At 40.9% G+C, this 19,365-nt stretch overlaps 1 protein-coding gene across 2 annotated transcripts in view; it reads right to left on the reverse strand.

The window, feature by feature from the left end:
* Nucleotides 1–19,365, reverse strand: part of TMCC3 (transmembrane and coiled-coil domain family 3) — an 81,174-nt gene that overhangs the window by 22,970 nt on the left and 38,839 nt on the right. The window contains exon 1 of one of the 2 annotated variants that reach the window (XM_026698614.2): nt 5,308–6,965. The exons of the other annotated variant lie outside the window; for it this stretch is intronic. Coding sequence (XP_026554399.2) covers nt 5,308–5,385 — 78 coding nt within the window. The 5' untranslated portion in view covers nt 5,386–6,965. Of the gene's footprint in view, nt 1–5,307; nt 6,966–19,365 lie in introns of those variants that run through there. 2 annotated transcript variants of the gene reach the window in all.

Raw genomic sequence — 19,365 nt, forward strand, 5'->3', positions numbered from 1 at the left:
AGGCAATAGCATGAGGATATAGTAGAAAAGAAGCTTTCCAGGTCATCACAAAGTGATTTGTGATAGACAATTCTGGGAAGAAAACTATGTTTTACCCACTATATGAATCCCAGGATAGGATAGCAGCAGATAAAATAATAATTAACACATTATTAGAACCACAAATGTTTTATCTAAAACAGAAGCTGGGTCGACCCTATTTGGTCAACAGGCACAGTAGCCTAGGACTATTCTGATGATAATTATATGCCAGAGGCTAAAACAACCCTGGTGAGCTTTCTGATATGTCACTATTTTTACTACATCACCTTCTTTTTCTCTTCTGGATTTGCTTTATGCAGCTGCTCTGAGGCTCAGGGTTCTTTGACATGTCCTCATCCATCAGGATAGCTGGCAAAGCAAAAATTTGGGACTGAATAGCTTCATGTAGAAATGAAAAAGCTCCAATACTGATGCACAGCTCACTCAACCAGTTCATGAATTGTCACCACTTGCTTACTTTTGTGCTATAATCCTAAAACTGGATATCCAAATATACTAGGATGACTTTTGTGTAAACATTAGTATTGAGAAATAAATCAAAGTCTACTCCAAGGATTAAAACCAATAACCTCTAGAGTATATAGGCATCGTGCCAGCTGGCATCACATCTGATCATTTTGCATAGAGACAGCAACTATGACAAGAGTGCAAAATAGAGTTCCTTCATTTCCTGCATACCATTTCAGAAATGTCTGCCAACTATGACCCTTTCTACATTTTCCAATAGTACCTATCTACAAACTGTCAAAAGAAGCATAAAAAGGAGTTGAGGATAGAAAAAAATGTCTAAGAACAACCAAAAATATGTTTGGTTTAAAAATATATTATTAAATATTGCTTGAGTTAGTAAAGGATACAAAGGGATGTATAATTCTGAATGTGGGACAGATGATTGATTATATGTATATGGTTATACATATATAATCAACCATCATATGATGTGTGTACATTAGGTAGCACTAACGTACTACTAAAGAATCTTAGAAAAAAACAAGGATGGAAGAAAAGAAAATAGTAAAATTACAGAGAAAAGAAAATGAATGGATGAATGAATGAAATGAAAATGTGATTCTTATAAGGTCTTCCAAACGGAGATGTGGTGAACTGAGTTTCACAGAGCTGACAACCATGGAAAAGACCAAGGAACCAGAGAACAGACCAAGTCCTTGGATAAAGAAAAGAGCAAATGTGCACAGGTCAGCTCTTCCTTATGAGAAGACTGCTATACATATTTTCTAAGGGGTTAGGCGTAAAGGTTTGGGTGCTGGGAGACTAAGGATTGCTCACAAACACGGTGGAGCCTTTTAAAGGGCACTAAATTCTCAAACCACACTCTATAATCACTTTTGAAAATTGTCTATTAACCACTTTAAAGTATTAGAGGTGTTCTGAAAAAGTTTGAAAAGATTTTATTGGGAGAGTTTATTTTCAAACCTGAATAAAAGAAAATATAATTATAAGCTTAAGAACCTAAAGAATGTGAAATAAACAGCAAAAAGCTAAATAAGATTTTGATCTTAAAAATGTATAAATGGACTAAGGGTCTAGATATATTTGTAATATTGAAACTTTTACAATAAGATTTTGAAATTAATTGTAAAGAGAAAATAGATTTTCATAGTATCTGTTTCAGTGTTTGAAAGACATAAAAGTAATGTCAGGATTTTAAAACTGCATCTTAGAGAGGATTAAAAAGTTCATGTAGAGGAAAAAAACCTACAAGGCTTTCCCTTCTCCCTGTGCTGCCGCAGTGTTTAGAGCAACGCTGCGGTGTTTGGCGCAGTGACACGGCATTTGGCGCAGCCACGCAGGGTCAGCCCAACCCCACGTGGGGAGGCGAATCTCCTAGGGCCGCAGCGCAGGATCGGCCCACCCCGGGAGAAGTGCCCAGCCACCATCCCTGCCTGGTGCCAGGCAGAGCGTGAAGAGCTTCGCCTGGGGCACCAGCGCAGGCGGGCCCTCTTGCCCGGCGGCGGAGCTCTGGCCAAGGCAGTGAGTGCCTCCCTGCTGGCCCCTCCGCTCATCCCACCAGAGCCGCGCCAGAGCCGGGAAAGTGAGCCACAGGTGCGCATCCGCCTGCCAAGCGAAAGAGCCGGGCCAACCCGAGCTTGGCTTCCAAATCCCTCTGGCCTGACCCTGAAGGGGTCACTGGGAGAGGCTGCCTGAGCAGTGATAGTGCCCATCCGTCCAGGGAGGCAAGGCGACGGTAGCACTGCTTCCCTGGCCGGCAAGTCCAGCAGAGAGAGCCCAAAGCCGCCCGTCCTTTCCTCACCCAGCCCATCCCCATCCACACGCATCTCCAAACACACCAGCAGCTCCAAACACTGCAGCGACACGGGCATCGGTACTCACTCGGCGGGGCTCAGCTCAGAGGACATGGCCTGGGCTTTCGCCTTGCCTCCCTGTCCACAGATGGGTGGGTGCTATCACTGCCTCAGGCAGCCTCTCCTGGTGGCCCCTTCAGGATTGGGCTGGAGGGACTTGGGAAGCCAAACTCGGGTCGGCCTGGCTCTTTCGCTTGGCAGGTGGGTGAGCATCCGCAGCTCGCTTTCCTGGCTCCGCCCAGCTCTGGCGCGGCCTTGGCGGGATGAGTGGATGGCCCGGCGGGGAGGTGCTTGCTGCCTTGGCCAGAACTCCACTGCCGGGCAGGAGGGCCTGCCTGTCAGCTGCGCTGGGTGCCCCAGGCGAAGCTCTTCACACTCTGCCAGGCACCAGGCAGGGATGGCGGCTGGGCGCTTCTCCCGGGGTGGGCCAATCCTACACTGCGGCCCCGGGAGATTCGCCTCCCCACGTGGGGTTGGGCTGCCCTCTCGGGCAGGGGAGGCTTTGTTGTACCGGTAGTAGGGCATCGTTTTTTAAAAAATGGGCTTTGCCTTTGACAGCTGCCCAGGAAGGTGGCAACAGGAGCGCCTGAAGTCGAGTGTCTCGCCGGGCTTCAGTTGCAGGGAGGAGCCCTGGCTGGCCCTGTGTGGCTGCGCCAAACGCCGTGTGGCTGTGCCAAACGCTGCAGCAGCACGGGGAGAAGGGAAAGCAACGGTGGCACCCGATACGAAGTGCCCCACCAATGCCGAGGTCAACGCAGGCAGCACCATATCCGGGTGTGCAACAAAAGTACTTCCTAACGGCAAGCCCCCCCCCGCCATTCCCCCCATTTCGCATGTTTTAATATAGGCCTTAATTTGGAGGGAGGGGCTTAATTTCATTTCATGCGTATAAAACATGCTGGGACTTCCTATTGGGGGAGGCCATATTGTTGGAGAAACAAGGTACTTCCAAGTAAGGTTTACATTACGTATTTGTTTTTAATTTATTTCCAGTACTTATATCTCATCCCAATTCTAGCAGATTCTGGGCAGATAACAACAAATTAAAGCATGCAATACAGAGAACCAAGAACAAGCAAAACATGTGATATAATAAGCCCCAGAAACGATTCAAAGCCAAAGTACTCCAACAAGCATGCTCAAACAATATGGTTTTAATTAGCATGCATATGATAAGCAGGATTCTGGCTGGTTCTGCATTCTTGGAGTATCAGCCAGATATTTCAGTGTTTGAAACGGTCATACACTGTCAGCTGAAGGCAGTGATGGGCAGCTGTTTTCAGTGGATACTTCTAAAGAGTGGGATATTTCAGCAATTTTACTACGTTTTAAGTTGTCCTGAGCTGTTATCGTGTTGAAGAAACATCATTCCTCTTATTCCATCACTGTCCAAGGACAACCTCAGGCTGAATCAAATATGTTACTCTATGTCATCCCACACCCTGAAGGGAAGTCAGACAACTGCACTGACATGAAACAGAAGCAGGCGAGGGATTGGTACTGTGGAAAGCAAATTTCATGCCCATTTGATTTTCTGCTAATTCAAGGATAGGTCAATAGCATTTCAACTGAGCAGGAGGGAAATGCTTATATTTGGAAAGCACCAGCTTGCATTTTTACTACTGGTTTTAGGAATGTTTATTTCACTGCTGTCTCACAATAATTATGGAAAAATCACTGCACATAATGCTCTCTGAGAAACAGCATGTGTTTGCAAAAATCACTGTCAGTGACTGAGTAGTGGGAATGGCATTGCTGGATTTCTCATCTTTACTTTCAATAAGCCCTGGTAACATTTTCCAGTATTTATTATTACAACATCATTAGGAAAGGAAGGTTTAAGCTCCTCTTCATCCCATTTTCTTATTCTAAAATATTCTCAGAAAAGTTCATGTTTGCAAAAACAAATTAGCTCTCAAAAATGGCATTGGAGAAATTTAACAGCCCACCCCACCCAAGATGCCACTGGTCTGGTCAAATCTGAATTAAGCTGGCACATTTCAATCACACAAGCTCACATCCATTCTGGCTGGGCCTGCATTCCATGAGTACCAATCAGATATTTCAGTTTTTGAAATTGTCATACACTGCCAGCTAAAGCAGGGATGGGCAACTGTTTTTCATGGAAAGCCATACTGGACCTTATGTTTTCCAAAGAAAAGTGAGGCTACTGAAAAATGTGCTTGGCACCGGATAAAAATAATAATAAGAAGAAATATAATTAAATTATAATAAAGGAATGAAATCAATTAATATAATTACTCTATACCTTTGTTTTATAAATTCTCTCTCCTCCATTACAATTCAAGTAGCTTACAATTTCTGAAGGCGTTAAGGACCACAAATCATTCTTCTCTGATTAAATCCCATTACAAAATGCTTGCAGAATGCAGATTCCTAGCCAGACACAAGAGACTAAAGGGGCGAGGAGTGAGTGAAACTCAGGGAGTTAATTTTCGGGATATTTTGACCACTTCAGCACGTGCTGGACGCTGAAATCGAAACCTTAAAGGCGAGGAATAAGCTCTCCAGAGGTTCTCCGATTTATTTTTAGCACTTTTTACACCAGGGCGGCAAAGTGAGTGCCTGGAACGCCCGAAACGCACAGAGTTAGGAGGCAACAACAGCGGCGCAATGCAGACGGCCCAGGATCCCACGCAGCTACTCGCCCGTAAAGGCGAACTGAAGCCCGACTCGCGAAGCCCCCCAGCAGCACACCCACACGCCGACCGGAGCCGCCTTTGGACGCTGACAGACGGCGACCCCAGCAACCCGGAGGCCACAGAGCAGACCCGAAGGCAGGCAGGTCGGTCCCATATCAGGATTAAGGCAGCCCCGGCGGGCGAGGTTGTCCCGAAGTAAACGCAGTAGGAGGAACCCGGCAGCCTCGGAGGGAACAGGAGCTGGGACAGATTAGGCAGCGGAGGGGAAGCGCAGTTACCCGGGTCTTGAAGCGAGGGTGCCGTTCCGGGTCGGAGTAAGTCCTATCCACAGGTAGGGCGGTATCGCTGCCAGGCATGGTCGCCACCGCTCTCTTTCCTTCCGTTCCGACCCAGAGCCCGAATTCGCTCTCAGCGGCAAATGAGCCCGGCTCGGCTCGCCTCCATCTGCCCGCCTATCCCCGCCTTTGGGGCGGGCAGGAATGAGAGCGGCTGGAGAGGTGCGCATCAACGGGAGACTCCCCCCAGCGGCTCTCCGGCCCGCCAGGAACGCCTTGCATCTTCGCAAGTCTTCGGCGCCTTCCTGAAAAGCCGCCGGCCAGGGGAAGCGTCCGAGGAACGAGAGCCAGCTTTGGTGCGGGCTGCCCAGAGGCTGCTCGTCCGGAATAGCGTCCGGAGCCCGGCTCCCTGTTAAGCCCCACTTTCGCTCCACAAGAACATTGCCGTAGCTTTCCTCTCTCTCCCCCCACAACCGCTCGCCTTTTCCGGAGCAATTACCGCCAGGAAAGGGGCTTGGCATCGCAGACTTGAACGCCAAGGTCCCGAGTACATAACAGGAAACGGCCCTCTTCTTATCGAAGATGCCAGGAGGAACGAGGAGTCGACAGAGCTCCTCTTCTGCTGAAACGGAAACTCAATTACTTCACCCACGTAGGGAGATGAAGGCACCTCCGCTGGCTCCTGCTCGCTTTGTAACCATGTTGAAAAGTTTTTTGTTTTTTGTTTTAAAGAGGGGAAACGTTGTTGCAAAACTGGGGGAAATGGGAAGGAAAGGGGCATGCCACCGTTGAGAGTGGGGGCACTCAATGAATCAACCCATCTCCCACCTCCGAATCCTGGATGAATGAGTGCTGAACACTCATTCATCCAGGACGGATTTGCTCCCCGGGCTCCGATTTTAAGGGTTGCACCTGCCAGCCTCTTTTCCCGAACGATAAATACGTTTCGTGGTGGCTTTCTTGCAACCTCGTCTTCTGCCAATAGTAACCCAGCATGGTAAGATTTCCTCTTATTACTTCTGAGAAACCTCATTTCCTAAGCCTTCAGATACTCCATTTGGAGTATGAATTAGGAGAAACTAAATACTAAATATTATACATTGGCCAACACATTTGTTCATGTTTACTCATCCTTAAATTAGCCCCAAACAGGGTACCAACAACTCATTGAGCTCACTATGATCAAGACTGCTCACTAAGTTCATTTCAGACTGTTGATATTGGCTGAAAGATGCACGAAATTAAACTGAAGGCTCTCCACTCATGAACTGTGGGACCTGGTCTTTATTCCAGAATAACAGGACAGAACTTTAAGGTAGGAACAACAACTCTTAAAGAAGTTTTGAAAAGCAACCATCTTCCATTTGGCAAATATTCACCCTGTGGATCAAGAACTATTTCTAATACTGTTACACCTCAAGAATAAAGTAGTTTTCCTATTCTTTCAGTTCCTTCTAACTAATCCATGATTTGGGAGTCTCCTAAGAGATGCCTAACTATCTGGTGATATCATCAACATTCACATTACTACCTTCAACAGTAAGGATGTAACCTAAATAATCAAGAAATTCACACCCTCTCAAATAAATAAATGCTGAAGCATTTCTAATGTAGGGAATGAAGTGCTAATGAAAACATTATATAAATGTATAAAAATATCTTTTGTGAAAAAATGTTGAGAAACTGGCTTTTCTTTCATAATACCAAAACTTCATGTTATGCAGATGTTCAACAAGAAATTCAGGGCAAAGAAAATGTAATGTATATTTCCTAAGAAGACAATCCCAGAGAAATCAGTTGGATTTAAGGCCATATGGTGGTTTGGTGTAGTGCTTAAGGCACCAGTATAGAAACTAGGAGATTGTGAATTCTAGTCCCACTCTAGGCAGGAAGCCAACTAAGTGCCCCTTAGCCCAGTCACTCTCTCTCTCAGCATCTACATGGAGGGAAGCATGCACTGCTTCAAGGGGTACGTCAAGGGTCTGTTTTGGATCAAGTGTTTTTGAACATCTTCATAAATTAGATGGAGAATAGAAGAGGACTGCATCAAAATTGCAGATAAATTGGGGGGAAATTGATAAGACTTTAGAAGATAGTCTCAAGATTCAGAAGGAACTTGACAGAATTGTGCATAGGGCCCCATGCAACAAGTGAGAAAAGTAAAATACTGCACTTAGGTAGAAAGAAACAAATGCATTGCTATATAATAGCTCAACAGTAGCAACTAGTGGACTTAATCTGGTAATGGCCAAAAAAGTCAATACAGTCCTAGGTTGCATCAACAGGGATGGCATCAAGATCACAAGAATTGATAGTACCACTTTATACTGCACCAGTTAACCACACTTGGAATACTACATCCAGTTCCGGTTTCCACAATACAAAAAAGATGCTGAGATCCTGGAAACAGTGCAGAGAAGAGCAACAAAGATGATAAAGGGTCTGAAGGCTAAACTTATGATGAACGGCTAAGAGAACTACTGCTATAAAACTAAGTTCCCTAACCTTTCTGGCTTTGTGTACACTCACTTATTCTCCCTCCCTCCCTCCCCCACTCTCTCTAGCTCAGCTGAGATGCGGCAAGAAAGGGAAGGGCAGGGGTGGGGGTGGGGCCAGCCATAGGTGGTATTTGCCGGTTCTTCAAACTACTCAAAATTTCCACTACCGATATGCCAGAACCGGTCCAAACTGGATGAATACCCACCTCTGGATACATTCGTCTCTCTATTGAAATTATCAAAAGATGTTAGGCCTCTAATTATAAAGTACTGTATCCCAGATAATTTCTGTCTCATTGTGCATATTTATCTGCATTTCTCTCTCTCTCAGACATTATCTGTTCAGCTTTGAATGGCAAGAAATAGCCAAGATACAGGAAAACACAGGTACTGTTCGTGCTTTTTCATTTACTAGCACATTATAAATTGTCTTCATCACACTATTGCTTTCCAAGATAAGTTACTCCAATGCTATTTGGCTTAGCACATAAGTAGCAATAAGTTGTAGCATCCCTCAGTGCCAATCAATGAGAAGGGAGGGAGGGAAAGCAATGTGACATAGGACATGCTGACTTTCACTGGTATACTTTTGAGGAACACTGCATATTTCTATCAGTTTTTCATAATCATCCAAACTGAAGCATTCCATCTGTTCACGCACATGCTTCTTCTCCTGGATGCAGCTGATATGAATACACCACAAGCACTTGTTCAAGTAGTTGAAATTATGTGAGGTATTTTGTGAAAACCTGGGCTCAGGTATTAGTTACAAACATGACATCATCTCTTCTGATGCCAAAATGATACCAAAGGGTAATTGCAATTTGAAATATACTTTCTTAAGTGTGCATAAAAAGTAAAGTTTAGCTTTCTCTACTTTTTTACCAGTCTATGGTTTACAGATACTTTAGTTATGCATATATGGACAGAAGAATAAATAATTGAATTATATTAACTAGTGACAGTTGTGAACCATGGATTCTACATTTTTATTAGGGTGCTAATGTCAAGCAAAATCCAACTAAGATACAAGAATTCAGCTAAAGTTCTGTTCTTTATTTATTTACACACAATAGATGCCATACTAAACCCTTACTACTCTCACTTTAAACTAAAGGATATACGCTAGGAGATTCTAGGGAGCGATATAAGACAACTCATCGCAGCCAACTCGCCACAGTCAACTCACCATGGCCAACTTGTCATGGGACAATTTGCTACAGGACAATTCAACAATTCAATTTAATTGTTTTAAAATACCAGTAATTAAACATCATTTTAATTTTTGTTATTCATATTTCTTTAATTATTCTGTTCCACTATTTCTTCACTCTTGCCCTACAATGAGTTGTCCTGCAGCAAGTTGGCTGTGGTGAGTTGTCTGTGGCAGAGTTGTCTCTTCCTCTCTCTCTTATCCAGATCCAGGCTCTGCTTTCTCTTATCTCCCCCTCCCCTTTTTGGAATGTGCTCCCTCCTTCCTGAGAAATTGCTTCACTGTGACCCATCACACCAGCTCCCCTTCCCATCAGGTACTATCTCTCACAACAAATGAACAAATGCATTAAGTCACCTCCCTACCTCAAGATGCAATACATCCTAAAATAAATTGCGGGGAGGGAAGGAGTATTAGGGATGTGGAAGAAGGGTTAAGTGGACAAGCAAAATCGTAATTATTTCCATTTACACACACTAAAATTTAACTATATGATGGCTAAAATTAGTTTTCCAAGGAAAAATAAGAGAAGATGATAAGACGGTACAATTTAATGGTTAAGATCCTACATTATGAGCAGTGAGACCAAGTTTCTTTATGAATTCAACTCAAATTATATGACTCAGGATAGTGTACAACAGACAAAAAAAACCCCAGAAATTGTTAGTACAAACTAACATAACACATTATGGGGTGCGTGGGGGACGCAAGCGTATTGCATTTTGGGGATGCACACGCACATGCACACTTTGGGCAGTTGGTGCCAAAAAGGTTAGCCATCACTGATCTAGACAATGGCATACACATATGGATGCTAGTACAGAGCAAGCAGCTGTTACTTTTGATCACAGTATATTTTCTTAATTCAGTTTGCCAGCCATACTTTAGTTAACAATTAGTTTTAATATTCTGTAATTCAGATTCATCTATTTGACAAAAACTTGACCTTTGTAAATGTGAGCAGAACATTTGTTTGCTTCCCTTTCCCCCTAGCATTCTTCAAAATATGGAAATCCTCTTTTAAAATTACAGAATCACACTTCTGTCATTATGCCATCTAAGTGGGTTAATAGAATGGTAATGATGTACTTTAGGGGTGTACTTTAGGCATATCTCTAAATCTCATTTGATAGATATAATGATTGTGTTCACTGTATGTAATGAGTGTCAACATCACAGTTGATTTCATGGGGTTAATATTCACTAAACTATTGTAAGTAGGAAACATTGGATAGAATACTTTGGGATGTATGTATTTAAATTAACTGAGGCTATCTTCCATAATGAGCTACAATTTTCAGAGATGCAAAGTCCATGATCCACCTTATAATTAAATTATAGACTTGGCACCTTTCCACTTTGCCTGCATAAATCTAAATAGGTTCATAAATCAAAGGAAAAATGCTCTAGCGTATTTCCCCATGTATAAGCCACCCCTTTTTTCCAAAATTTTCAAGCCCAAAAAGTAGGGGGGTGGCATATACAAAGCAGGTACACTTTTTATACGTGAAAAATGCATAAAATAATAAAGTAGGAATAAACTGGTTTTCCAGCAGTATGCTATACTTTTTTGTAAAAATTGTACGTGATGATACGATTACGAGTGCGAGTACGCGATAGAAATGCATACGCTAGGCATCGGCCTGAATGCTTCGCTCCTACTCTCGCCCGATGCGTAGATTGCTAGCGTCGCCCGCACCGCTTCGGCGCCATGACCGAAGTTGTAGATCTAGACGTCGAATTTTGTTTCTTTGTAAATTTTCTTTCTTCATAACTTGTTTCTCTAATAAAATATTTTTTTCAAAACTTCACAGTCCAAAAATTGGGGGTGGCTTATACAAAGGGGGTGCTTATACATGGGGAAATACGGTAATTATATTTCTCAACCATTTGACAATTTATTTCCTAATTTTAACCCAAACCATCTCTAAATGTATTTCAGAATAATTGACAGCTCATATAGGAGATGGCAGAGAGCTAAGAAAGTGATAATTGGTTTAAAAATTTTAGTCTATGGAGACAATTCTTTGCATAGTTGAGTTAAAAAAATAATTATTCCTGACAACCCAGCTGCTACTTACTTTACTCAATAGCCTTTTCCCAAGTCTTCTGGTGTCCTACATTAGCAAAAATAGAAATGTGCAAAAACTTATTGTATTTAAATATTGTAACACTTGTGCAAACTGCACTTTAAGCACATTAAAATGAACTTTGGTACAATGTTGACTGTTGTAGACATTAAGAGATGTAAGGTAGTAATTACTGCATTTTAAATATGTTTAGTACTTGACATTTATACATTTGAATTAGCAAAGGGTAAAAAGAAAAAAGGCATAACTGGATTTATCTTTATTCATTTCATCATGAATTGAATATTTTTATAACATGCACAATAACCTATATAACACCAGAGTGGCAGAGACCCTTGTAGGCAGAAAAAAGTGGAAATGACCCATGAATAATAGAAAGCAAGTAACAGGGGCTCCAAAGATCCAGAGAACCTGCTGAATTTTATTCCTTCTATTCCTTAAGCATTTAGGGAAAAAACTAAAAACATAACTAAAAACAAAAGGGCTTTTTGTAGCCTCAACAGTTGAAATTTAATAAATTTAAATAAATAAACTGGCAGAAGAGTTTAAGGCTTGTTTTTCTTCTTTTACATCAATTAATCTATATATATAAAAGTGAAAGACCACTCACATATCATCACAAAATCTCCAGAACCATAAAGCTTGAAAACTTGAAATTTGGTATGCATGTTCCTCTTGGGTTCTAGGTGCTCACTAAGAAAGGATTTTTTGAAATGACCATCAGAGCATTAGTATTTTGTATATTATTATTAACACGCTCTGATGCTAAGGAGTTCTACTCCCTCTCCCGACCTGAAAAGAAATCTTTCCAAATGCAAAACACAAGTACAGGAAAGGAGTTTCATTTTCCTTATTTTCCTCCCCCAAAACTAAGCCCAACCACATAGTTTCATAGCGAAGCACGGGTATCGAGCTAGTAGTCAAATAAGTCTTTCAGCCTCAACTGTGGCTATATAAGCAGTTTCTTACTTAAATACTTCTTTCCTCCCCCCAAAGGATCCAGCTCTCTTTTCTTTGTGGACAATGAGTAGCGACTACTATTGATATTTTACTCTATATTTCACATCAGTTCAGTCTGTTGGTGTGTATTCTAAATGCAAATAGCTCCTGGTCCTCAATACTGAGAAAATATACTTCCATCTAAATTAAAATAGTAACTTAAACATATTTACTGAGCATAGGAAATTAAAACTTTGTACTTATAGAATGATACATTTCAAATTAAACAAGATGAAGATTTGATGATAACTATATGATGTGTTGGGTCAGATTAAAGTTCAATATCTAAATATTGAATCAGTTTCAGCATACAGTGCACTAAAATGAAAGGGATCAGTTAAGGAGTGAACCTTGTAAAGGTATACTTCAAATTCAACTTTATGCAGACCCTGAGGTACACACAGTGGCATGTGGACATGTCATCTATGAACAATTACTTGAGTGTTTTCATGTTGGGGCAAAAGGCTGTGTGAATATGTTCTTATTTTCTAAACACTTACAATCACCTGGTAATTTCAGCTAGTCTAGAAGATAAAAGATCCTCGTAGTCAAGCTTACTCATAAATGCTACATTTATACCTTTTCTCATATAAGCTTCTGTAGTAATACATTATATGGATAATTTATATTTGTACGCTATGTTGTTTCATGAATATTACAGCTTAGTTGTTAAAAGAGTTAGTGATTGCACTATGGGAAAAAAAATAAAAGTGGTAAGATGATATACCATCCATCTGAGGTTGAAAATACACTCACTTGTCTACTAATTTTGCTGTACCAAGTCTGGTCAGGTATCAGTGAATCATACATAAATACACATTTGCTAAAACTGTTCAAATGTGGCAATTTGAATCTAATCATCCCAGTCAGACTGTCATTATTTCTCTGCAATCATTACACAAGATAGTTGAAAAACTAGAAATGATGTTTATGTACTGTGATGACAGATGAAACCTATTGAAATGAAAAAGTAGGACACCAAATCGCCACACCTATATCCAGGGAGGCTGACTTATCTGTGACTCATACATCACACATTTCCTCTGAATGTATCACCTGAAGAGACACATATTCTTTCACCTAGTGAACAAATCAAGACAACTTCAGGATGAATGGGGACTTCACCCTGAGAAAATACATGCATGAGAAGTAATAGATACTAGGAAGACAGTTGGAGGAAGTGGGGGGGGGGGGAACAATGTTATCTCATAATTTATTTTGAAGCGTAGAAATTCCACAAAGATCGGTTTATAACTGTTTTATTCAGTACAGTTTTGGCATGGGAACATTTAAGCCTTGTGACTTAAAAGAGTTCAGAGCAACAAAGATGATTAGGAGGCTGGAGACTAAAACATGAAAAATGGTTGGAACTGGGTATGTCTAGTCTAGTGAAAAGAACAACTAGGGCTGATGTGATAACAGTGTTCTAATATTTGAGGGGCTGCTACAAAGAAGAGGGTGTCAATCTATTTTCCAAAGCACCAGAAGGCAAGACAAGAAATAATGGATGGAAACAAGGAGAGAAGCAACAGAGAACTAAAGAAATTTCCTAACGGTGAGAAGAATTAACCATTGAAATGGCTTGCCTTCACAAGCTGTGGGTGATCCATCACTTTAAGAAGAGACTAGAGTGGACAGCCATTTGTCTGAAATGGTGTATACGGTTTCCTACATGAGCAGGGGATTGGAGTAGAAGACCTCCATGGTCCCTTCGAACTCTGTTATTCTGACTTACCTCCCTTCAAAATTCTGATTTGATTTTTTAAAACTTGATTCAGCTCAAATTATGAAAGAATGGGGTGTAGTAGAGCAAGCAGAAGAACCTTAGATATGACAAAGTGTTGCAGTGCTAGAATTACTGAATTCTTTTCCCACCAGCTGGTGATACACTGGCCAATAGAACCAGAGACTTAAAGTGATAAATGTCTATCACTTATTGCACATATAGAATAAGGACTGCACTATTCCACACTAAATCAGGTAAGGAAAGATATGAGCAATGGAGGCAACAACTTTCATGCCAGTATTGTTTTCTGCCAACTCAAGGCCAGTAGAAAGATATGAAAAATGAGAGAGAGAAATATGAAATTATATATGCCATGGAAAATATTGATAAGAAGCATGTCATTCTATAGTATGATACTGAAACCCTAAATTATCAACTGGAGTTAAATGTACAGGTATTTACTATTAATATATGAATTATACACCTACACATATACATATATAGATAGATAATGACATAGGTAAGGAAATGCTTAAATGCATTGTTAAACTACAGTAAGGAATTCATTTTCATTAGATGTGATAACTATCAATCAATGCATAATTCTCATTTCTAAATTCTTCACAAGCAATAATCTTCACTGCTATTGATCTTGAACCACTGAAAAATATATATGTAAGTCAATTGTGAGTCAATTGGTGCTTCTTCTAGCTGTCAATTTAAAAAATGCAGGAAGATGTAATCATCCAGACTGCCCCCTCCCATCTCTGCTGCTTAAAAGTTATAAAATGTCTGAGATTTTTTTCTATATGGTGGTAAGGCACAAGGCAGATTTATAAGTTACCACTTAATGTTTTCATTTCCTTTATGTATTCTATCAGCATTATAATGAGAAAAACAAATGAGGAACTCTAACAAACAAACATCTCTTCACAGGAACCTTTCTTATATAGTTATCACCATGGCAGGAGAGGGGTGCATCTCATTGGACAGTCAGCCCCTGGCCACATGGTCAAATCTAGTCAAGATAAGTAATGTCGCTGAGAAAGCATAGGGAAGAGCAACAGCACAGACTGTTATAAACAGCACAGACTGTTATAAAAATAAGCAAACTTTGAATTCCAGCCATTGCTGCTCCTAATTTAGAACAAAATCAGATCAAAAGCTCATTAAGTGAAAGATATACTTGTTTATTTGCTTTTTAACATAGCAGACTAAATTAGATTCATTTCTAAAGCCTGACTGTTTGCCATGCAGGAAGCGTGACATAGAGCTAAGACAATGTTCTTTCCTCCACTCTTTAATCTGTGTTTTCTGCATTATTTAGTTCTAGATAATCAATTTTTTCAATTCACTAACACTCTCTCCACAGTTTCTACCCTATCAAAATTAAGGCTATTTCTAAGCCTGCACTAAGCTAAATTGCACAGATAATAAGGAATTTTGATCCCTACAGATACTCAAGAAAATGGTGGCACGTCTCACTAATTTGGTAGATCAGGAGGTTCCAAGATTAACAGAACACAAAGATGATAAAAATATAGAATTGATGAGTAAAACAGGTTTTAAGGTCAAGAACATAAAATACTTGAGTATTAATATGACATATATAAATTGTATGTTATTTCAAAATAATTAAGACTTGAATTAAATTTTAAAAAGATATGTTAAGATGGGAGAAAAAGTAAAAAGTTATTTACATTTATACTTACACTTGCTGTAAAAGAAAATTGGAGGTCATTTCTTTATACCTTTTTTCTACTCTCTTGGCTTTGTTCTTTTCTTATTTCCTTCTTGTGTGTTCTCTCTTCATTCTAAATATTAGTTTTGAATATTATAAGTTCTTTTGTTTTAAATTTTCAATAAAATTATATATTAAAAAGCAGGGAAGAACTGTAGGTGGAAGTAATATTTTCATCATTTCTGCCCCCTTGTGGATCAAAGGATCAAAGGACAAAAAGAGAAAGCAAGATCCTGGAAGAGAACGAGGAGAGGCTAAGGAGATAAATCCCTCAAAAACTGCAACTTACAACCATTCATTTAACAACCACTCAAAGTCATTACAGAGGACTAAAAAAAGTCCTCACATTTACAACCCTTGAAGCACCCCTGCAGTTATATGATCAAAATTGGGAATTGGCGTGGATTAATGTTGGTTGCAACACCCTGCAGTCAAATGTTCACCATTAGTAACCTTCCAAACAGTTTCCAACAACAAAGTCAATAAGGGAAGCCAGATTCATTTAATGATCATGTGCCTCAATTAACAACCACAATGATTCCCTTAACAACCATGGCAAAAAGTCATAGAATTGGATATGATTTACTTAACAACTATCTCACTTAGCAATGGAAGTTTCCATCCCATTTTGGTCATAAACTGAGGACTACTGTATGTAGATTCCTAATCCATGTAGGAAGGAAGACTCTAAGAATCATCAGCACAAGGCACTCTTTGCACCTCACAAGAACAGAAGCATGTTTGGCAAGAATCTTAGTGAACTGATCAGAATTAGATTACCTGAAACGAGAAGGTACAATATGCCCATGAAGAAATTCAAGTTCAAAATAACTATGGAAGGAACAGTTGTGAGATGTCAGTCCCAGAATTTGGACTTCAGGAAGATAGATTTAAATGATTCACAGAAAAGGCAGGCACATAAAAGCACTTGAAATTTTGCAGGATAAATCAGCCCGTGGAAACACTTAAAAAATGAAACATTCAAAACATATAAAAATAATCTCTCTGTAAAAAAATACTACGTAGATGAATATCACCCTCAAACTGAGAAGCAAAAAGAAAATACAGCAGAAATAGAAGGGCTAATAATGAAGAATAAACCCAGAAGGTTAAAGCTCAAAATGAGATGAGGCTGTTGAGCAAGGCAAAATGTAAAAGCTGTGGATTTAGGATCAAAAATAAGAGTCATCAAAGTGGTAGGTTTGTGCAACAGGTAAGGAAGGTGGAGATATAAATGCTATGCTAATGGAGAATAGAGAAAAGGCAGAACTACTTCATGTCTTTACTTTGGTTCCGGTTTAGGATAAAGAAGAAAAAAGGATTTCCTAACAGAAAAATATGAAGTTAACAGTTCAAGACTGCTAAACTTACTGTAAGACCTCAAATTACTTCCTTGAATGAATACAAGTCTCTGGACCCAGACAAATTACATTTTAGGAATGCTGAAAGAAATTGCAGACATGATCTCAGAACTTCTCACTATAATCTTTGAAAACCCTAAGAGTAAGGTTTATTTAAGCTATTCACCAATCACATCAGGTATGTTTCTATGTGATTAGTGTTGTTTGGGGAGAATGTCACAGAAATGCATCATTTTAGGAGCTGAAAGGATGAGGCATTTTGGAGATCCTAGCATTTTTACAGAACTGCACATCTTAATGCTACCATCTAGTGATGTACACTTTTGCAGGAGAAATTCAAAATGTCTGCATATATTTTATATTGTTAAGACAACTCCTCCAGAAATAAACAGTATGAAGTAATTCTACTGTTATTTATCAGAGAAAATGATGCCAAGTCCACTGTCCTCAGCATCAGTGGTCATGGCAGCTATATTCACTGATATCCCAAGAATGTGGATACCTAAGGAGACCTAAAGATTCAGAGCCAGAGAATTGAAAGAAGCAAAAGTTACTGGTTGCAAGAAACACTTCTTAGAATAACAGATATACTTAATCTGTAATCCCTTAGATTAGTGGTTCCCAAAGTGGGCAGTACTGCCCCCTGGGGGGTGGTAGGATGCCTTGGGGGACACTGAGAGGCAAGGGGGCTGGCAGGGGGGCGCTAAGAGGTGGCAGGGGGGCACTGGAGATGAGTGGCAGGGCACAATTCAGGGGTGAGAAAAAATCCTGCCGCCGCCACGTTCGAGGCAAGGTCCCACAGGATCACCCCAGAGTGGCTTTGCTCTCCTTTTCAAACATCCCACTGCCACCGCGTTCAGGGCAAGGCCCTGCAGGTCCACCCCATTGAGCCCCTTGCACCGGAGGCACCTGCCCAAGCAAGTCCAAACGGAGCAGTGTACGAAGTCAATGGGGTGAGCCTGAGAGAGGGAAAGAGAGAGGAAAGAGAGAGAGAAAGAGAGAAGGAAGGAAGAAGAGAAAGAAAAAAGAGAGAGGGAAAAAAAGGGACAAAGAAAGAGGGGGAATGGAAGGAAGGGACAGAAAGAAAAAGAAATAAAGGAGGGAGGGGGGGAGGAGAAAGATAATGAGATATCTATTCTAGTCCAGTCACCTGCTCCAGCAGTGTTAGAAGGGAGTGTGTGTATATTCTTGTAATTTACCAATAAATTTTGGTTTTGCCTTCTTCAGAATTGGCACTGTAATACATTGGGGAAAAGTATTTTTTTAGGGTAGAGGTCTGGTCCAATGGATCCTGTTTAAAGCCTCAACAAAATGTGAGAGCTTCCTGATAATCTTGGCTATGTTTTGTCCACAAAACCTTAAATAATAGAAGCCAAAGATGTTTCAATGTGCTGGCAAAGATGCTGGCAAAGATGTTTCAATGTGGAAAGGGGCCTCTAAACTAGGCCTCATTTCAATCTGATGCATCAGGTCTCTCTCTCTCTCCCTCTCTCCCCCTCCCCCCTCCATCCCCCCTTCTTTGTCCATTTTTCTTTCTTTCCCTTTTCTCTTTCTTTTCTTCCTTCTCTCTTTCTTTCTTTTTCTCTCTCTCTCTTTGCCTCTTCCAGGCTCACGCCATTGATTTGGTGAACAGCTCCACTCGGACTTGCTTGGGCAAATCCCTCCAGTGCAGTGGGCTCAATGGGGTGAACCTGCAGGGCCGGCACCTAGAACGTGGCAGTGCCGGCACATTTGAAAAGTAGAGCAAAGCCAGAGGTTGGTAATTTTTGCTGCAAAGAATCACAAAAGCTTCTGGGTTGTGCACAAGAAGGGACACACATGTCAATGCAATTCAGCAACATAAAATAAAGAAATACAAATAAAACAGATCAACAAGAATCGGCAAAGCATCTCTGATTAGATTTTATTCACTACTAGAACCTAATCAGAGATGCTTTGCTGATTCTAGTCCAATGACCTGCTCCAGCAGGGTTGGAAGGGAGTATGTGTATATGTGTGTGCATGGCTGTCAAAACTCCAAAAACAGGCCAAGTAGTTCTGGGGAGGCCAGTCATACATTAGAACACTTGCTAAGCAACCGGCCATTAAGTGAGGACCACTTGTATTTGGTTTGCCAGTCACCAAACCATGCCCACCCAGTCACGTGACCAGCAAGCCACGCCAAGTCACATGACCAGCAAGCCATGCCCACCCAGTCACGTGACCAGCAAACCACACCCTCAAATTAGGCCATGCCCACAGAAATTTGAATCCCGCCCCTGGGTGGGGGGCATTGGGGATGAGTTTGTAGCACCAAGGGGGCGGTGGATTGAAAAAGTTTGGGAACCACTGCCTTAGATCATTTATTATCATTCACAAGTAAGTGAAGCTTCAACTGAGAGTGGATCAGCAATGAGCAATTTCTTTCTCTTTTCATCTCTGACTTTCAAAGAC

Source organism: Pseudonaja textilis, chromosome 5 (assembly GCF_049901715.1).
Source record: "Pseudonaja textilis isolate UNSWEBS1 chromosome 5, rPseTex1.2, whole genome shotgun sequence".
NCBI classification, from domain to species: Eukaryota; Metazoa; Chordata; class Lepidosauria; order Squamata; family Elapidae; genus Pseudonaja; species Pseudonaja textilis.